This window comes from Typopeltis vanoorti, chromosome 18 (genome assembly GCF_054136105.1).
Source record: "Typopeltis vanoorti isolate ZY-2024b chromosome 18, IOZ_Tvanoo_1.0, whole genome shotgun sequence".
NCBI classification, from domain to species: domain Eukaryota; kingdom Metazoa; phylum Arthropoda; class Arachnida; order Uropygi; family Thelyphonidae; genus Typopeltis; species Typopeltis vanoorti.
The window spans coordinates 53,845,344-53,862,243 of record NC_143566.1 but is presented as its reverse complement, the minus strand read 5'-3'; the positions used below and the strand labels follow the sequence as shown (position 1 = coordinate 53,862,243).

The following is a 16,900-nucleotide window of genomic DNA, read 5'->3' as shown; positions in this document are numbered from 1 at the left end:
ACAAGATTAATTCAGAGGAAATTTTTCATAACAGGTGTGGTTGTGGGAGAACTAGGGGGCCATCCATGGAAACTGAGCAAGACTGTAGTTAGCAAGGTTATTAAAAAGCTAGTTCTTACTTGCAGAGTCGTGAATGGGTAGAATAAGCTGCTAGAGTCTGTTGTGGGTGCCATAACTGTGAATGAGTTCAAAGCAAAGTATGATAGATACTGTGTGAATGCTGAATAGTTCTTAACATGATATTTAGGGCCTCAATCAATAAGTCTAAGGACTCCCTGGTGTTGACTGTAATAATAATAATAATAATAATAAAAAGACCTAGTCTTCACAAAAATGTGCTGTTCTCCATAGATTACATGCCTTTCCATCCATACCTGAATTCTGCCTTTGATCAACTTTGACAGTATGTTAACCACCACTCCAGCAATCTGTAATTTATACATCTGTTTTGGTGCCTGTACCGGAACTGCTATCGTTTTTTTCTGGAACCTTTTTTTCTCTTTGCTTGACACACTTGGAGCCCTGTCACAACATTTGCTGCATTATCTATACCTGGATGATATACCCTCATCAGTGATCATCAGCAATTTAACTTCTTTTGTCACCACTTTGTGATTTGCTTCATTACTGACACAAGTATTCTGCCTTTTACTTCTCACATAGTGAAACAGCTCTTTGGGATTTATTTTCTTCTGCTTAGTTAATTTCCTTTAATAATCAGATTTTGTGTTTTACTCTCATGAACTTGCTTGCTGATCAAATTTTGCTTTACATTCCATTAATAACATTTCCATTTTTGCTGATGATATTCATTCATTCATTTAACTGCCATCTGATTTATCCTCATGATCCCTAAATATGTAGTCTGTTACTACATCTCTCTAGAATTTCTTGACTATATCTTCTGCACTGCCAACATCTTATGCTGTGGCACCACTACAGTTGCCTCTTATATCTTTACATAATTACTAGATCTTTATTTCCACACATATGTTTTCTTAACTCTGTAAATTGAACATGCCAAATCACAAAGAGTGTGAAGCCTGGAAGATATCTCTCTCTCTCTTTCTTGTCATTTGAAAATAAAATGGCTACATTGTTTTTGCTTTTTCTTTCTTTTATATTTTTCATGAAACTCTTATCCACAATTTATTTATTTATTTTTGTACTTTTAGGATTAATTTTACATAATCTAGAAACCTTGCCACAGAGACTAAACTTGAAACCTTTTCAAGCAACTTCAGGCCTCCAGTAAGTGAGGCATTGATCTCAAACCAGGTGATGAAATTCATCATTGCATTTGAATAATAACATTGAATAATTACCTGTATGTGTTTCTCATTTAGTACCTCTGTGTGATAGATTGTGCTATCTCACATAAGATGAGATGGAAAGATGAAGATTTATTTTCCTTCTTTGACTAAAGGGAAACAACAACAAATGTAATTAATATCTAAACAAATCTAAAAATAAAAATAAAAGGATAAAAAGTTGACTAGTTTGAAAAACATATTTGTTTCATGTTTATTGTATGATATGTTATATTGTGATTTCAGTGCTTTGATACCAAGTATTTCCTTGTCATTATTTGGTTAGGTGGTATCAAATTCACTTGTTTCAACTGGAAAAAAAAAACAATATAAATAAATAAATAAAAATTGTATGCTTCAGAAAATCATAGCATTCTGGACATTCTTTGTATTCTATTCTCAGATTTGTGATATATCATTATAGTAATAATTATTAGTAATCAAGTTCTTCACTTGATAAGAATAATAATTTTCTTCAAAATGGTGATTTTTTTTATTCATTTGACAGAATGCTCACAACCACCTGGTAAGCCAAAAATTACAGACTGGGATAAAGATCATGTTGATCTAGAATGGACACCACCAAAAGATACAGGTGGAGTGCCTCTTAATGGATATATTATCCAGAAAAAGGAGAAAGGTTCCCCAGTTTGGACCAAGGCTGCTGATGTCCCAGCCAATCAAACTAAATGTTCTGTTCCAGGTTTGCAGGAGGGCAATGATTATGAATTCCGAGTGATAGCAGTAAATAAAGGAGGTGAAAGTGAACCAAGTGAACCATCAGATTTTGTGACAGCCAAACCAAAGTTTTGTAAGTTAATTCAATCTCATTTAACCAGTTTTAAATACATTTAGACAGGTTTGTTATAAGTTTAATGCATTATTATATCTATGACCAAGTATCTCCTTTTGCTGTTCAATGACAGCTGCAACTCAAGCCATTAGAGATTTTGGTAAACAGTTTCCTCTTAGATTGCTTACTGCAAGTCATGCAGATATATACTTTTCTTTTATAATGACTAACTAACTCTTTCTGACCTCAAATCCTATTCAGAATTTTAGTGATTACACCATTCCTTCTTGGGGTAATATGCTAAATTGAAATAATTTATTCAGTATTTCATTCACTGATACATGAGTGTTTTTAGTGATAGTATAATGGCAACAGTGTAAATAATATCCATTTGTGCGCTTGGTTGCAACTGCCTGAACGAGAGAATATTCTATGAGAGTTCAAAGGCACAGATAATGATAACTGCTTTAAAAAAATAATAAATAACAAATAAATACATTTTTATGTGGTTCTCACCCATGAAAGGTTTTTTTTGTCAATGTATTGCATATCATACTGTGTATATATGATAGAATGTGGAATGAGGTTTTTTTTCCCTATTTTTTTGTTAATTTTATATATATATATATATATATGTGTGTGTGTGTGTGTGTGTGTGTGTGTGTGTGTGTGTGTGTGTGTGTGTGTGTGTGTGTGTGTGTGTGTGTGTTTTGTATTTTTTATATTTATTTTTTACATTTACTGACAAATTATTTCTGTGGCCTTTTAAATTAACCTTGACTTTTTATTTTCTGTATTTCTTATTATGGCCAGCCAGCATTCCAACTACACCTTCCATTCTTATCAAAATAGACTCGAAACCAACTTCCAACTCCATATATGTCTTTTCAGGGTATCTACATTCATATTATGTTTTGTAAACACCACATGAATTAACTAGATTGTTGTCCCTCCACATTGGTTGTTATGAATGCTCTTGAAATACCTTCAAGTATGCAATGTCTGAGGACTGCAAGGCTTATCATGTAAGGAGAAGAAGGAATGGTGTAATCACTAAAATTCTGAATAGGATTTGAGGTCAGAAAGAGTTAGTCATTATGAAAGAAAAGTATAGATCTGCATGAGTTGCAGTGAGCAATCTAAGAGGAAACTGTTTACCAAAATCTCTAATCACTTAGCCTCTACTTTTTTTTTGTTGTTGTTGTTTTCTTTTTAATTTAAGGTGGAAATACTGTTTGTGGTTTTAAGGAGTATGGCATGAGAATAGAGGTAAATAGATGAAATACTTCATTGAATGTTGCTATAAACCTAGTAATGTGGAGAGTAATGACCAGGAAATGTATAAGCAAATTGGCCAAGCAAATGGGAAAAAGGTAATCATTATGGGTGATTTTAATTATGGCAATACAGAATGGGATAACACCTCTAGGGAGTAAGAAACTTATTGAGGGAGGCCATAATATTATCACTAACTGCCATACCTGTTCTTGAATTCATTCACACCACTTACACACACACACACACGCACACTACATCCAATAACAATCCATTCCAATCATGCACCACTCTATGAGAGAAAAATTTAGCCTTCACTGCCTTATTAACAGCATTCATTATCAACTTCCAAGGTTACCCTTGTGTCATTTCCCTACCCTCCATAAAATGAAAAATCCCATTAATGAAAATCTATATAACCCTTTCAGAAGTTTGTAACTCTCAATCATACCATCCCCCCCCCTCTCTCTTTCTTTCTCTTGTTTGTCTGCAGCCTACAAATTCTCAGTCTGTCTTCATAATCAGTATTTCACAATCTTATTATCATTTTTGACACTTACCTTTGCACTCTCTCTCCACTGTATCAGAATCACCACAGAAACCAGGAGACCAGACCTCTGTGCATTAGTCCAAGTGAGGTTTTATCAGGGCCTTGTAAAGAGGAAAAATAACTTCCTTATCTTTACATGTCAAGGTTCATTTCATCATTGTAATAATTCTCTCAGTTATATTTATAATCTTTGCTATGACACCTAACCCTTGGACTTTAACTTCCTGTCTACTAAATGATCCCTACCCTGAACAGTTTCTTCTAGCATAATCCCATCAACATAATACAACGTTGGATATCGAATTACATCAAAGTGCATCACTTACCTTTATTAACATTGACCTGATAGCTATTTTCTCATGCCCACAATTCCAGCCTATTCAAATCATTCTGCAAGTACTGCATATCAGCAACACTTCTGATTACCCTACCTATCTTTGTATCATCAGCAAATAGCTGTACATCACATGTCAAATCCTTCCCAATGTTATTAATGTACAGATTGAATAACAACCAGAGACAGATTCTTGAGGCACACCACTAGTTACCTTGAATCTTGCAGATTCACACCTCCCCCTTATATGACTTTTCGATATCTGTTAGTCAGCCATCCTCTTATCCATGCCAATAATTTATAATTCAATCCCATATTCTCAAATTTTTGCAGTAGCCTTCCATGCTGTATTCTGTCAAAAGCCTTAGCAAAATTCAAAAGTATCATGCTACCTTAATTAGTAAGTTCATGCTATTCATTGTAAAGTAGAGATTCTCTGTCAACCCATTTCTGAATGCTAGCCCTAACCAATTTTTTCACCACTCCTGAGATACTCATTGGTCGATAGTCGGATACAGTTATCAGTCTTTGCACCACCCCTGATCAATGGGATTACCATACATTCTTTCCACTCCTGTGGAATCTTCTCTGTTCTGAGACTCAAATTATATAGTCTGGATCAAAGGAATAGCCAGTTCAGCTTAACACTTTAGAAGCACCCATGCTGATATCCCATCAGTCCGTATTGCTGAATTCCTATTCAGTTTGTGCAACTGATAGCTTTTAGCAAAATGGGCAATCATTAGTTGAACTCTTCTACATCAGTCACTTGCATTTCATCTGTATTAAGTAGAGTTATTCTTTCAAATTCATTCTTTCTTTTACTTGCCGCATAAAGAGAGAATTCTTTTGGATTATCTTTAACTTGCAGAGCAAGTGTCTCTTCATACTCACAGTTAGCTTTCCATATAACACTTCTGACTCTTCGGGCTGCTGTTTATAATTATCAGAATTATTACATTATTATTATTATTATTACGTGACACCTCCAAGGAGTCCAATGACTTATCGAGGGAGAGCATCTAATCAACAACTCTTTGTCTCCATCTCTCAATTCGCCAACTACACTGAAACACTGCTATCATCATCGATCATCATCTACACTGAAACATTACTACCATCATCAATCATCATCTATACCAACACCATCTACTGCCGACCACCACCACCACCAGTAGTAGTTTCACAGACATCCATGCCCATAGTGGGATTCCAACCTCCAGCCTTTTGGCTGAAGAGCAGATACACTAACTCAGCCAACCAGGCCATGTGACTCCTTATTCACATGGTATTGCTTCCACATCAAATCCCTTGCTTAATTAGATTACACATCCTCACTCATACTCTATTTATTCTTTGAACTCTAGGGACACATTCTGATATCTCATCATTTAAGTGTTTTTTTAACATTTCCCACTCACTTTCGATATCCTTCTCTTCCGACAACTGATATGAAGATGCAGAACCCAGTTGCTAGCAACAGCTCCATAAATTCAGTTATATTCTTCTCATGAGATTTCTTTTAGCCAATCAGTGTTTGGATAATTAAAGTTCACTGTTATGGTTATTATTTTCACACCCATCATCTCAATTTGATGATGAATTTCTTCATCACTAACAACTGATCCACCAAGTCTGTAACAACACTCCACTATGTATTTGATCTTGTTAGACTATGCCTCACACCAGATGGCTTCAAACTCACTGCCGCATGAAATACTGTTACTCGTATTGCAGTCATAGGCCTCAACTCTAGCTGGATTCAAGCCCCCCCCCCTCTCTTATCCTGTCTAATCCTTCCTAAAAATACTGTACCCTTTACACCCAATACCAGTTTAGTATATCTGATTCTGATAGCCAGGTCTCACTAATTCCTGCAAACTGAGGCCCCAACATATTGACCAAGGCAACAAACTCTCTCTCCCTTTGTTTCTGATATTCATTGCATTCATATGCAGACATAATAAGTTACCTGCATGCTATTTGCATACTTGTGTGCATTCTGCATGACACAGTTCGACAACTTGCAGATTTCTGTTCATATCTGGTTCCTTACTTATGCATACATCTTTACACATGTATGATATGTCCGAACTGGACAAACACAGAATTGTTCTCTTTCTCTCTCTCTCTCTTTATAATAATTTCCATAATAATTACCATTCTCATCATTGTCACAGTTACCTAACATTGGTGCTCTTACATACAGATTCTCATGATTCCTCCTATCAGAATTCAGTTCCCTGACTCTCTGTGTTATTTCTCATATCAACTAATAATTTTTCCAGACTCCTGATCAGATCCATTTAAGTGTAGGCCCTCTTTTTTATAGAAATAGAATCATCCCTCAAACTCACAGTATGTGCCTTGGATTTGATCATCTCATCAGAGGATGTTATTATATAAACGAAGTATCAAATCTCCCTCTAGTTGGTGAAGAGTGACTATGAACTGATTATCAGGATGGTTGCCAATCAAGTGAGGATTTCAGTGAGGAAAGGTATATGTGGAACTACAAGACTGGTGAATATGATAAACTGAGGATATAGATTGCAGCTGTAGCATGGAATAAAGAGTTAGGTGGAAAAGAGATCATTGCTGCTTCAGTAAAATTCAAGAACTATCTAGTAGAAGCAATGCTGAAATATATTCCAAAGGTCAGAAGGTTAAATAAGGAAGGTGTGAAATGGATTAAGCATGCAACACAAAGAAAAAAGGCATTATTATTATTATTATTATTATTATCACCCCCAAGACCTCATGGAGTCAAAGAATCATCTAAGAGGTCCCTTCATCATACACATAGATCATCATACAGTGTCTTAAACATACTCAAACTCCTTGCAGACACCACACTCTCAGGCAAGGCATTCCAATAATTTACAACTCTACATGAAAAAAACCTGCCTCTCACTCCCCCTACTCACACCCTCTTTATACAGTTTCCAGGGATGACCTCTGGTTCTCCCCTTATCTCCCACTATTTTCAATATCCCCCCTTCCTCCTGTCCACCAGACTATGCAAATTATATCTTCTCAATCTTCCTCATACTCGACATTCCAGAGGTCAGAAACTACCTTAGTCAGTCTCCTTTGGACCATTTCCAACATCTCTTAATCCTTCTGAAAACCAAGTGACCAAATCTCGGCACAATAGTCCATGTGTGGCCTAATGAAAGCCTTATACAACGGAACAAGAATCTCCCCACTTCTACATGTCAGTGTCCTCCGCATCATTCCCAGAAGCCTTTGTGTTGTCTTCACAATTTTGGCTGTGTGTCCCCTAAATTTCAGATCCTTATCCACTATCACCCCCAGATCTCTTATTTCTTCCACCTCCAACAATATATCCTCACCAAGCATAAATTCTGCATCCCATCTTTGTTTTCCAAAACTTTATATTTTGCAACATTGAACTCGCATCCCCATTTCCGTGCGCAGTCACTCAATTTATTCAAGTCTACTTGTAAGGCCACTACATCTTCACTACTCTTCATGGCTCATTCCAACTTTGCATCATCTGCAAACAACTGAATATCTCCATCCAAATCTTCACCAATATCATTAATATACAAGTTAAATACTAATGGCCCTAAAACAGATCCCTGAGGCACTCCACTAGTGACGTTCCCTTTCCCATATAATGCTCCCCCATACACAACTTGTTGATACCTATCAGATAGCCAGTCTCCAATTCAGTGCACTAATCTAACATCCAACCCCTCTGCTCTAGTTTGACTGTCAACTTATCATGAGGTACTTTATCAAAAGCTTTTGCGAAATCCAAGTATATTACTGTGTATCCTTATCCTCTGTGCAAGGAAGCAGTCACTTTATTGCAATAAGTAAATAGATTACTAAAATATGATCTCCCTTTAGCAAATCCATGCTGTCCATCAAAGATAATACCACTGTAGTCAACCCAACTCTGGATCCTAGTTCTCACAAGCTTCTCCACTAACTTAACCACAACACCTGACACACAGATAGGCCTATAATAATGCTTGATGCTTGAGTTTGATCACCTCCTTTATGAAGTGGCACAATCTTGCCCTCCTTCCATTCCTTAGGAACTTGACCGAGTGCAAGACTCGTATTAAAAAAATATGCCAAGGCAGGTGTCAACTCCCTGGCACATTCCTTCAGTATACGTGGTGATATGTTATCAAGTCCCACAGCCTTATTAACATCTAGTTTACTCAACGCCCCATACACCTCTTACTCACTTACAGTCAGTCTCTCTTTCCCATCATCAACTGCTCTCAATCTCTTCATGAAGTCACATTCACAAGATTGAAAGATCTTTATGAACTGCTCATTAAGTATCTCCACCAAACCTTCTGCAGCAGCTCTCTTTATACCTTTTTTACTCCAATCAATGTCATCCTTCCATAATCATTCTTTCTTTTGCTGGCTACATATCGAAAGAACTCCTTAGGATTCTTTTTGGCTTCATTAGTTAACTGCTGTTCATACCTCTCTTTAGCTACCCTCACCAACCAAGTCACCCTCCTTTCCTGGTCTTTGTAGACCTCATGAAATTGGTTACTTCCACTTCTCTTATGCTGTGTCCACAATGCCCTTTTTCTCTGTATCACAAGCTTAATCTCTTTATTCATCCATCTCACACCTACCTTATTTAACCTTCTCACCCTTGGAATACATTTAGACATTGCATCTACTAGACAGTTTTTGAAAATCCTCCAAGCTGCATTGATCTCTTTTCCAGATAACTCCTCATTCAATGCTACACCTGCAAGCTGTCTCCTGAGCTCTTCATAATCACCCTCTTGTAATTCCACATATACCCTCTTCTCACAGAGGTCCTCACACTGCTGGCAACCACCCAGGTAATCACCTCATGGTCACTCTCACCAATTGGTGGATGATATGATACCTCATTTATGATTATATCCTCTGATGAGATGACCAAATTCAACATCCTCAAGCCTTGTGTTCCCTCTGTTACATACTGTCTGAGGTAGTTATACCTCAAAAACTCAAGAAACTCATTTTCTTTACTTCAAGTTGCTATCTCATCATTCCAGTCTCTATTGCCATAATTAAAATCACCCATAATGATCACCCTTTTCTTATTTGCATTGCTAATTTGATTATACATTTCATTATCACCACCATCCACATTACCTGGGCTATAAAAACATCCCACCAAATATTTGATTCCATTCACCTATATCTCACACCATACTGCCTCAGAACCACTGGTACTGTTTCCCTTGTGCATGTCTACTTTGTATGGACATAACTCTTTCTCTATCATCAATAGTACTCCACCTCCCATTTTACCCATTCTATCCTCACAAAACACATCATACCATTCCATCTCTATTCCTGTCAGGATGTCATCCTCTTCCAACTATGTCTCACTTATTCTGACAATCTTTGGGTGAACAGATGCATTTAGCGCAACCATTTCATCTAAATGGTTCAACCATTTCATAAAAACATCCCACCAAGTATTTGATTCCATTCACCTATATCTCACACCATACTGCCTCAAAACCACTGGCACTATTTCCCTTGTGCATGTCTACTTTGAATGGACATAACTCTTTCTCGATCATCAATAGTACTCCACCTCCCTTTTTACCCCTTCTATCCTCACAAAACACATCATACCATTCCATCTCTATTCCTGTCAGGATGTCATCCTCTTCCAACTATGTCTCACTTATTCTGACAATCTTTGGGTGAACAGATGCATTTAGCACAACCATTTCATCTGCCTTGTTTCTTATACTTCTAGCATTTGTATACAAATACAACAGCTCATATCTGGATCTACAGCTAGTTCCACTGATACCACTCACTCGATGTGATCTCTCCATGCTCGACTGGAGCCATTTCCCTTTCTCCTTTTCATTTTAGAACCCTTTTCAATTCCAACTGTTTCCTCTTGATCCCAGGGTTTCCCATTGCTTTCCTTTTTACACATGCTCTCGCCTCTTCTTGGAGCATCCACCTTTCTCATGCTGTGTACCCCTGTCCACCCTGAGCCTTCCCATTTCCCTGCTCCTCTTGCACAGCCATTCTCTCATTTTCTATACTCATTCTACTCACTTCCCCATTCATAACCACTTCTTCCACATCACTTCCCACTTGCTCTGATTCATTCTTTCTACTCACTTCTCCACCTTCCAGCAGCAGTCTCTCCAGGCGACTTACACCATAACCACTCAAATGCAGTCCATCACTCCCATACAGCTCACTTCATCCTTCAAACTCATTGCGCACATTAACAAACTGTACTCCTGTCTCATCACACATTTCAGCCAGCATATCATTCATAATCCTTGCTCTCCGCCTCATTTCACTACAGTCATACCTAGACAACATGCTGACTACCATTCCTGTCACACTATTCTCTTTTATCCTTCTGAGCAGCCTCCTGATATCCAATCTGACACTCTCTTTGACCTCTGTCAAATCATTTACCTATTAAAACTATTAACTTTTTGCTCGCTCCTGCCTCATATCCAATTGCCTCAATCACTCTACTCATTCTACCACCTGGAAAACATACCTTGTGTATCTATAATCCAGCACACCTTTAATAATGGAGTCGCCACAACGCCACTCGCTCATCTTTCGTTAACTCTCATGCCATCCTGATTTGTTTTAATAGCTTTTACCCGAATTTTCTTAATTTCATTCTGCATCCATTTCATGTCTTTCCTCATCCAATTCAACTTCCGAATCTTGCAACCCATTGTCTCTATTATTCAATCTTTCCAAGTTTCTAACTCTCGACCCCCCTTCTCACTTTCACTATCATTCATCCTTCTTTGTTTCCATACTTTTGGTCCAACATGTGTCCAACTTTCGCTATCATTCATTCTTTCAATTTTTTCCACTTTCGATTCCTCTGTTACACCATTTCCAGTTTCATTCGTTCTCTCAATATCTTGCAACCCATTGTCTCTATTGTTCAATCTTTCTAAGTTTCTAACTCTCGACCCCCCTTCTCACTTTCACTATCATTCATCCTTCTTTGTTTCCATACTTTTGGTCCAACATGTGTCCAACTTTCGCTATCATTCATTCTTTCAATTTTTTCCACTTTCGATTCCTCTTACACCATTTCCAGTTTCATTCGTTCTCTCAATTTCATTGCTTTCCACTACTCTTGCTTCACTTTCATCCTTTTTAATATCAGTTATATTTTTTAAATCACTCTTTTTCTTTTTTACTGATTTTTTAATATTTTTTCGCCTCTCTTTCTCACCATCCTTCTCCTTTGAACGTGCAATCATTTTCCCCACACCATTCTCACTACTAACACTTTCTGTCATCAATTTCATATTTGCATTCATCAATTCCTCGTTAAGGTCACACTTCAAACACACTCTTCTTCCATCTGCCCTAAACATCCACAAATCATTTATGTAATCGAAAGAATACATATAACACACCTCACATTTAATGAAATGACTGAAATCTAAATTAAAGTCATGGAATGACAAAGCCGCTGCCATGTTTGCATTTGCTGTGCCAGTGAGGGCTAATAATAACGATTTTGTAAATATGTTTAAGCAAAACAAAATCCACCACAGTAATAATACTGGTAGCGCACAATGTTTACAGCAGCTCTTACTCAAACAAATACGCATATATATTTAATTATTCCTAGAATACTTATCTCAATCAGGAGCTCTTCTTACACACGTCTGCTACGCTTGGCTCATGAGCGCTGCCAATTTGGATGATGCAACAGAAGAGGTGTGATAATAATCAGTTCTATGAGAAATTTAAAGAACAGGCAAGGAGGGTTGGTTAGGGTAGCAAAATTTCAGTATGAGCAGCAGTTAGCTAATGATACCAAAAAAAAATTCCTGGAAGTTCTTTTGATATGTAGCTAGCAAAAAAAAAAAAAATAAAAGAAAGATTATAGTTGGATTGCATTGATTGGAAAAAAATGGTAGAGAATTGTAACTGAATAAGATGATAAAAGTTTAAGACAGAGAAAGTTAAAAATGGATATGACATTCTCTGGCATGGAATATTAAATCACAAAGGCAGAAATGTCAACCTTTTGGCATAATTAATCATATACAATATACTTTGACCAGCTAGAATTATAGTCGGTGTTGTAGTGAATATTCAAAATTCAGTTAAATGTAGGTGGTCATTTCTAGATGTCTGTAAGTGATGATGTAAGTCAGTTAAATTTGAATGAGTTTGTACTGCAAGTATTGAGGAAATAGTGTGTGGAAGGTCATTTTTGTGGTTGGATAGTTTCTATATTTTATATATATACAGGGTGTTCGGGATAAATTTGACATATTTATAATTAATTATATTTTTCCGTAAGTTACATGTATTAACACACACACTTCTCTTCATTTAAAAGTTTGGACCCTTCTTCATTCATATACAAGATGTCAGAAAGGATGGATAGCTGGAACCCACCTGAATCATGGAAGAGAATAACTTGTATCATGATGATTCGTGCCCGCCATCAAAATAAGGATATTACGACTGCTGCCCAATGCTCCCTGAATACAGTAAAAACAATCAGGCATGAACTAGAGACTTGCAATGGTGACTACGAGGATGTAGCAAGAAGAAAGATCCCTAGCAGACGATCTGATTGCGTTCGTACAGCAGAATTCCTTGCAAATCTGCAGGAACAGGTGTTGAAGAACCCTGGCATTGGAATTCGGGCTTAGTTCGTGGAGTTGCTAACTGTAGTCAAGCCCTGGATAACAAGGGTAGCCAATGGTAGGCCGTATGTATGGCAGCAGGATTCGACCCCTTGCCACACCTCTGGGAAAAGTCAAAAATGGTTGTCTGAAAATTTCTACGACTTCACCAGTCCAAATGTTTGGCCTCCAAACTCCCCAGACCTTAACCCCATGGATTATTTTGTATGGGGCGCAGTTGAAAAAGACACCAATCGCACTTCCAGTAATACAAAAGCCCAGTTAATGGATAAAATTAAAACAGTTTTTGCGGCCCTTCCCAGGGAGACTGTAGCATCAGCTTGTTCGAGGTTCCGAAGCAGAATTGAAGCTGTGATCGATGCTAATGGTGGTTATTTTGAGTAAATCTTGTTGATAATATTGTAATTAACTCTGCCTGTAATGTTTTTTTGTCAATTCATTAAATTTAATAGATACAAAGAAGATTTTCTTTTTCCTTACGAAACTGTCAAATTTATCCCGAACACCCTGTATATAATTGATGGAGTTTTTTCTCTTCAAATGATAGGTGATTATAGATTAGGGCAGTGGTTCTCAAACTTTTTTGTCTGGCAGCACACTAAAATCAATAAATAAATTTCACGGCACCCCTAGTATTATTTGCTTTTTATGGAGAGTAAAGTGCCGATTAATTGATTCTGAAAGACTTGCATATATAACCCATAAATAAATTGATATTACAGATACTAAAGATATGAAGGAAAGTGTGTTTAAAAGAAAACAGATTTTATTTAAACTAAATTGGTTTATTTTCAAACAACCCCAAAACACACAAAACAAAAGCTATTATAAAGGTTCAGATAATAAAATATGAACTTAATGTGAAATATGTGCCTGTGTTTGCATATTTCTTTGATATTAGGCCTTGTTTTTGAGAGACATTCTCATCTCATTTTCACGGGCCTTTAGTCTTTCTCTCTTCTTTGTTTTAATATTTATGAGTGCAGAAAAACCCAGTTCACACAAATAAGATGTAGAAAATTGCAATAAGATGTTAAGTGCTTTGAATCCTATATTGGGGTACTCCTTCATAGTTGTTATCCAAAATAAATTCACACATTTCTGAATGTTTCAATCTCAACGTATGATCGTTACTTATATCAATTAATTCTTCGGCTTCTATAAGACTTAACTCACTCGTTGCTGATGTTGACTCTACAAATGGATTTCGAATCCAATCGTATAAATTGACTGAAATGTCTGGAAAATAATGGTCAGTTTTTTCTTCTAACGATGTTAAATGACTGTAAATAGCTTTTGCAGATCAGTGTTCTTACATTTTCTGGAGGCAACTTTAAGGAACATTTCTACATTGTTGGTGCTTAATTTTATCTTCCACATTTTTATTTTATCTTAAAAGCTTTAATTTTATCTGTAGATGTCAAAATATTCTCATTTCTTCCTTGCATGTTGGAGTTCCGCTTGTTCAGATGATCGAATATGTCTGTTAAATAGGCTAGTTTGGAACAACAAAAATCATCTTGTAATAATTTATAGAATTCTGGTTTTTCTTCATTTTGGAAAAACATTAATATTTCTTCTTTAAGTTCAAAAAAACGATCCAATACGTGACCTTTTGAAAGCCATCTTACTTCGTTATGAAGAAGAAGATTCTTGTAATGAGATTGCATCTCTTCACATAGTCCTGCAAATATTCTAGATTTTAATAGTCTGGCCTTGATGTAATTAACCATCTGAATGATTTCTTCTAATACACTTTATAATTCCAAGCCAATTGTCTTTGCCACCAATGATTCACGATGAATGAAGCAATGAGTCGTTATAATGTTCTCTTTTTTTTTCTAGCAAAGGAAACAAACCCTTTTGTAATTCCAACCATAGAAGTTGCACCATCTGTACATATACCCACACAAGTTTTCCAAGATAGACCATTTGTATTAAAATATGTGTTCATTATGTCAAAAACATCTTTTCCCATCGTAATTTTTTGAATTCCTTGCAGCATAGAAATTCTTCGATAATTTTATGATCTGCAATGAATCGAGTCAAAACAAATAAGTGTGCTTTACCACCAATATCAGTTGACTCATCTAACTGCAAACTGAAAAATTTTGATTCGATTATTTTGGTTATAACTGACTTTTCAATATCGACTGACTGATCATTAATATGCCTACTCATAGTATCATTTGATAATGGAATCTTCTTTATTTCTTCTTCTGCCTCAGTACCAAAAATTGTTCTCACAATTGCTGAACAGGCCGGACGAATCAAGGTTTCGCCGATAGTGTGAGGCTTCATTTCCTTTGCAATTATTTCAGCGACTAAATAACTTGCTTCTTGAACTCGGTCGGAAATTGTAAACTTTCTTGCAAAACTTTTACTTTGAAATATTAACTCTTTGAAATATTCAGGATTTTTATTCGACAAGTTGTCATGCTTTGTGGAGAAATGTCGCAATAATTTGCTAGGTACCATAGCCTCATTTGATAGAACCAAACCACACAAAATACACTTAGGTCTGGGAATTAATTTATCACCACACCACGTAAATCCCATTTTTAGATAGCTCTCTTGATATAAACGTGTTTTTACATTCTTTTTCATTGTTCCCTTTTTACATGAACTTATTCTTTCTCTTTCTGTTGTTTCATTAGTGCCTTTTTGTTGCTGAACATTAAAAATAGTCAAATCTTCATTAATGCAAGTATCAGTTTTTGATACTTTATTAGTGCGAATTGGTTCGTTAGCTTTGCTACAAGTAGACATTTCTTGATTGTCAGAATCTTCACTTCTTCTTTTTTTTAAGGAAAAAATTATTCATGATTTTGAAGGGCATATGTAACTTTAATATTTTATTTTTTTACCAGATGGAAAAAAGGAAAAACATTTGTTTACGATGTCTCTCATTATAGTTGGAATATATAACAATAAGAAAAACCTCTACTCACTGAATTTAACGACTTTAATATCATACTTTGTTTATTCTCACCGATGACAAAAGACTCATGATTTTTGTTTGGGGGAAATGATCATGTATAATACTTTTCACACTGAACAGAGAAATACTAAAACAGACAGCAGGACAACTAACCATACATTAGTTCATTTTCCCCAGTATTTATGTGCTGTCACATATCTAGTTACTACGACACGCGGTGATCTAATGAAATCCCAGGATATAATATAAGAGTGATACAAAAAATATAATTTTTATATACGCTTCATCCATTAAAATCAAAATATATAATTTTTTTGTTCTTGATTTAGTTATTTGTGGTAATTGAATATTTTGGTTTTTTCAAATAAACGATTCAAAATTTTGCGGCACCATTGTGGCATACTTGCGGCACCCAGTTTGAGAACCATTGGATTAGGGACATACATTAAGAGGAAAAAATTTCTTGGACATGTGACTCATTCATAATGCCCTCAATCTCTGCATAATATTGGCTTATATTATGCACAACTTCTGAAATAACCTGCAGGCATTTTCTGGCAGATGTTGGATTGTGCACTTACTGATAGCAAAACCACATAGAAGAATCATATTATGTAACAGCCAATAGGAAAGCTACATTCAGTTTGAGCCTGTGTAGTATCAGGCAGCTTGACAATTATATTGCTATATGTACAATTGGTATAAGTTGAGTTTAATCTTCGCAGTATGTTTTGAATTCCCTTAAAGATATATGCTGTCTCACACCCCATGAGAAAAGGATATCTCACTAGCTCATGACAGTTGTGTGCAACCTTCTAGGTTTAGTTGTCATTTCCTATAGCCATCCCCTTGCAGGAGGAATAATCAGTAAATTTTCAAGGGTTTCTTTGTTGGAAATAGTCCACAGCATGAGATAATGGAGTTGACATTTGAAAGGATGGACTGTGCATTGTGGTTCAACTGGCTATTAAATGATATATGTTATAGATTTGCTATGAGTGCATGCACACATT

At 36.1% G+C, this 16,900-nt stretch overlaps 1 protein-coding gene across 1 annotated transcript in view; it reads left to right on the top strand.

Moving 5' to 3' along the window:
* The window catches only part of LOC150096673 (twitchin-like), a 2,440,784-nt gene that overhangs the window by 1,377,895 nt on the left and 1,045,989 nt on the right, over positions 1–16,900 (top strand). Inside the window, exon 74 of the mRNA XM_090408679.1 lies at positions 1,819–2,121. Coding sequence (XP_090264805.1) covers positions 1,819–2,121 — 303 coding nt within the window. The remainder of the gene's footprint in view (positions 1–1,818; positions 2,122–16,900) is intronic.